Here is a 4,509-nt window from a genome sequence, read left to right on the forward strand (position 1 = left end):
TTTCTCTTGCTGCTTTTAAGATTCTCTCTTTGTCTTTTGCTCTTGGCATTTTAATTATGATGTGTCTTGGTGTGATCCTCCTTGGATTCCTTTTGTTTGGGGTTCTCTGTGCTTCCTGGACTTGTAAGTCTATTTTTTTCACCAGGTAGGGGAAGTTTTCTGTCATTATTTCTTCAAATAGGTTTTCAGTATCTTGCACCCCCATAATTTGGCTGTTGGTACACTTGAAGCTGTCCCAGAGGCTCCTTACACTATCTTCATATTTTTGGGCTCTTTTTTCATTTTGCTTTTCCGGTTGGGTGTTTTTTGCTTCTTCGCATTTCAAATCTTTGACTTGATTCTTGCGCTCCTCTGGTCTGCTGTTGGGAGTCTGTATAATATTCTTTATTTCAGTCGGTGCATGCTTAGTTTCTAGTTGGTTCTTTATCATAGCATCGAGGGTCTCATTAGATTTCTTGTAGATCTCATTAAGTTTATCAGCGGCTTCTAGACAGTTCTTGAGAGCCCTTAAAAGTGTGGTTCTGAACTCTATATCCTCCATGGACAATTTTGTCCTGTTTCTTTGTCTCCGCATTTTTTATGCTTTCTTGGTGCACCCCCTAGTGGTCTTTGTGCGCAGTCTTGTTGTAGTTAAGCCTTGATTGTTGTAGTTGATACTGGGGGGATTTGACCTCCAGGCCAACTGGCTGTGAGAATCAGCTGTGTCTGCAGTGGGAAAACTTCTGTCCTCCTGCAGTGATTTAAAGGCTGAAGTCCGGGTTTTCCGTGGACATCTCCCAACTCAGATGCCACTCTCCCTGGGCTGAGCTAAGAGCAGGTGTGGGTGTACAATTTGGAGGTTGCCTGATCTTTTATGTTAAGATTTTCACCTTGTGTAAGTAACACATCTTCTTAGAAACGTGTTCCCTCTGTTTTCTTTAACGCACATCAGGGCTCTGGCCGCAGAGAGGGGAAAAAAGAGTGTTTATCTCTCACTCCCTGAAGGAAGTTGGATCATATCATCAAGATTAAACAAATATGTAAACTTCGCTGGTGACTTGGCTGCAGTGCACCCTAACATATAGTTGGCTTTGCAGGCCTCTTCCCCTTATAGTAACAAAGCAGTGTTTTGCCCAGCCCAGCATCCACTTCCATCTTGAGGCCGCTCTGAAGGAACATCTGCTTAGAATTCCCAAGTCCTTTGGTATGGAAACTCCGATTAAGAGATAAGGTTGGAAAAGCAACAGTGATGTCAGGGCAGCTCAAAATAATCAAATAAGGGTGGCTTGTGGTCTCTGGGGCTCCGAAGGGCTTTGATCTGTGGTCGTATTTAATGTTTCCTGGAGAGTTTGCCGGCTCCGGGGACCTTGGAGAGAATGGGCCTGTGGGACGCAGGAGGAGGCGGCGTCCAGGAGCTGGTGGCTTGGGCGGACGGGGCCGTAGCATGCTTGCACGGAGCCCTTGGGCTGCCTCTCCTGGTGGTTTTCACCGGTGGCATTTCCCCGCTCGTTGACTTCTGTCCGAATGAACTAGCTCTTCCGTGGGCCCTTGCTTACCCTTGTGGTTAAGAGCTGGCCGCAGCCTGGCTCTGTGTCCCGGTCCTCGCTGCCGGGGGCCCCTCCCTCGCGGGCAATGCTGGCTGCCTGGCTGGAAGCCCTTCCTGGCTCCCTGTCCCCCATGCTGTGCAATCTGAGCCTCTTGGGCTGGCATTTAGGGCCTTCGTGTCTGGTCCCTGTGATGTTGATGGCAACCTCACCCCTCGCCCCTATGAAGCGTGGGCTGCCCAACCTCAGACACTCTCCGCCACGCCAACCGTAGTACTTACTCTCCCCACAAAGGCTGGCTCCCCCCGCTCTGCCCCTAGGGTTCCCTCAGCCTGGAATATCCCCTCTCCTCCCTCAGGACCTGGCTACGTGGGCATCACCTTCTGTCCTTGCCGGGAGCCGGTCCATCCTTGCTGTTTCAAGGGACCTGGCATATATGGCATACTGTTGTTCTTAATATGTTTTCTCACCTTCTTGGCACTATGTGTTTTAACCAAGGTCACCTCTCTGAGAAAGGTTGTTTCCCCAGGTAGGGATTTTCCCCTGAAGTTAGGGAGGGAATAAAACCTCTTAACCCCTTCCCCAGCAGAAAAGATCCTAGAGACAGAACCTGGCTACAGAACCTGGATAGAACATGGCAAGAGAACCTGACTACAACCTGGTGACCGAACTTGGCTAGAGAACCTGGATAGAACCTGGCTAGAGAACCTGGCAACCGAACCTGGCTGGAGAACCTGGACAGAACCTGACTGGAGAACCTAACGAGGGAACATGGCTACAGAACCTGGCTGGAGAACCTGGCTGGAGAACCTGGCAAGAGTACATGGACACAGAAACCTGGCTGGGAGCCTAACCAGAACTTCGCTGGAGATCCAGACCAGAACTTGGCTAGAGGTCCTGGCTAGGCTGCTGATCAACTGAACATTGTCTCTGTGTCATTCCTTCTTTGCCGACTCCGTCCACACCTTTGGGGACCCCTGGACCTGTTGGGGTTGGACCCCAGCATGTCCTGTCCCTGGTTGAGTCTGGGGCCTTGGGGCCCCGTCGTCACCCAGGCCTAAGGGAGTCGGGAATGTCAGCACCACCAAGTGGGCCCCTCATCTGCCTAGGTGGCTGCTGTGTTTCCAGTGCCTGGCACATACTAGGTGCCCCGTACTGTTTGACAAATGGAGGAATGGCTCTTGTTCCCGAAGTTCCTTTTCTTATGTGGGACCTCGGCTTCATTCCTTGTGTTGTGTCTTCTATGGGTCAGTGGCTTCTGTTCGGAGAGAGGTCTTCCCCTCCATGGTTTTCCCCCTCAGTGCCTGGGGCCTTCCCCTTGGGCCCGGGGAGGGTCGGCCATGGCGTGCCTGCCTCCTCATCGCCTCTCCCTCTTCATTTTCTCCTGCCCTCCCTCCCATTAGCCTCAGTAGTAATTGAACCCCCTGATGTGCCCAGAGCACAGTGAACCCCGTGGCTGGGTGTGGGAGGAGTGGTCCCTGCAGCAGCCTGCCATGCCCTGGGGTGCCATTCTTCTCCCACCATTAGACCATCGTGTGCCAGGGAGTGCCTGCGATTAATGAGCACCTGCCAGGAACGCTGTGAGCAACAGCACAGACTCATGCAGTATCACCCACCCCCCACCCCCAGGCTGCCCCCGGGAACTGCCCCTGGGATGGAGGAGGAGGAGGTGGGAAAGATGACCTTTTCGCCTCAGCCCCAGGCCACCTGGGTGCATGGCCAGCAACCAGATCCTTTCAAAGAGACCATCCTGGCCCAGCCGGTGTTGCTCAGTGGTTGAGCATCAATCTATGAACCAGGAGGTCACAGTTCGATACTCGGTCAGGGCACATGCCTGGGTTGTGGGCTTGATCCCTAGTAGGGAGCATGCAGGAGGCAACCAATCAATGATTCTCTTATCATTGATGTTTCTATCTCTCTCTCTCTCTCCCTCTCCCTTCCTTTCTGAAATCAATAAAAACATATTTTAAAAAATAAGACCATCCTAATATTCTCCAACTCCTTTGGGGCAAAGTTCCCTAAGAAATGCATCCTGAAAGGTGCATGTCCTAGAAAAGTCACCTTGCTTATAAAGGATGTCTTCATTTCCTGTGGGAAAGGGAAGGGGCAGGCACAGAACTGTAGCCTCGGTCTCCTTGGAACCTCAATATCAGGATATTATTAGTTGCCTATTAAGCACATACTTCGCGCCAGGCCCTATTCTAGAAACTGCAGCCACAGCTCTTCCAGCAGCTGTGCGAGTTAAGCAATGTCCCATTTCACAGGCGAGGAAACGGGCTAGAGAAGTGACCAGCCCTCCCACCCATCCCAGCCAGGAAGGGCCGGCGCCGGGCTCCAGACTGGACTCTATTGCCTTTCATCCTCTTGTCACGGGATCCCCGGACCTCAGTCTTTCTGTTGCCGTTTCTGCTTTGCTTTTGAACAAAAATTGCAGAGAAAAGCAGTCTTCGACCCCCCCCCCTACACCCCCCCCACACACACATTCTCCCCCAAAATCCAATGCCCCTGTGGCCTTTGGACAGACTGCAGCCAGAGTGGCCCCTGGAGGACCTGGAAGGATTTGATGGGGATGGAGAAGTGGGTTGACCCCAGCCTGGCTGCTGGGTGATGAGCTCATTGGTATTGTCCATCTGGGGGTGAAACAGCTCTGAACAGTGCTTCTCCCCCAACACACACACACACGGTCTCATTTTGCTCATCTGTGAAGTGGGTATAGTGACTGCTGTGGGAGTGCTGGGCTGATTGGGGTGGCTGGAACCTTCTTAAGTTCACCAAGTACTGGTTTAATTAAGATGGAATTTTTATTAAAAGATGAATCGGGGCGGCACAGTGTTGAGGGGCCCTAACCCTCCTGCCTGTCTCTTCCCGCAGACTCGAGCCCTCCCGCACGCCTCCTCTCCACCCGGCCGTGCTGTGGGCCTGGCCCCGAGCGGCGCCCGGTCCTGGGAGAAGCCCCGCGTTTCCACGCGCAGGCCAAGGGCAAGAA

The 4,509-nt window shown here is 52.5% G+C and overlaps 1 protein-coding gene across 1 annotated transcript in view; it reads left to right on the top strand.

The window, feature by feature from the left end:
- The window catches only part of NEURL1B (neuralized E3 ubiquitin protein ligase 1B), a 13,313-nt gene that overhangs the window by 2,007 nt on the left and 6,797 nt on the right, over positions 1 to 4,509 (top strand). The window contains exon 2 of the mRNA XM_015565138.1: positions 4,395 to 4,502. Coding sequence (XP_015420624.1) covers positions 4,395 to 4,502 — 108 coding nt within the window. The remainder of the gene's footprint in view (positions 1 to 4,394; positions 4,503 to 4,509) is intronic.

This window comes from Myotis davidii, unplaced genomic scaffold (genome assembly GCF_000327345.1).
Source record: "Myotis davidii unplaced genomic scaffold, ASM32734v1 scaffold399, whole genome shotgun sequence".
NCBI lineage: Eukaryota > Metazoa > Chordata > Mammalia > Chiroptera > Vespertilionidae > Myotis > Myotis davidii.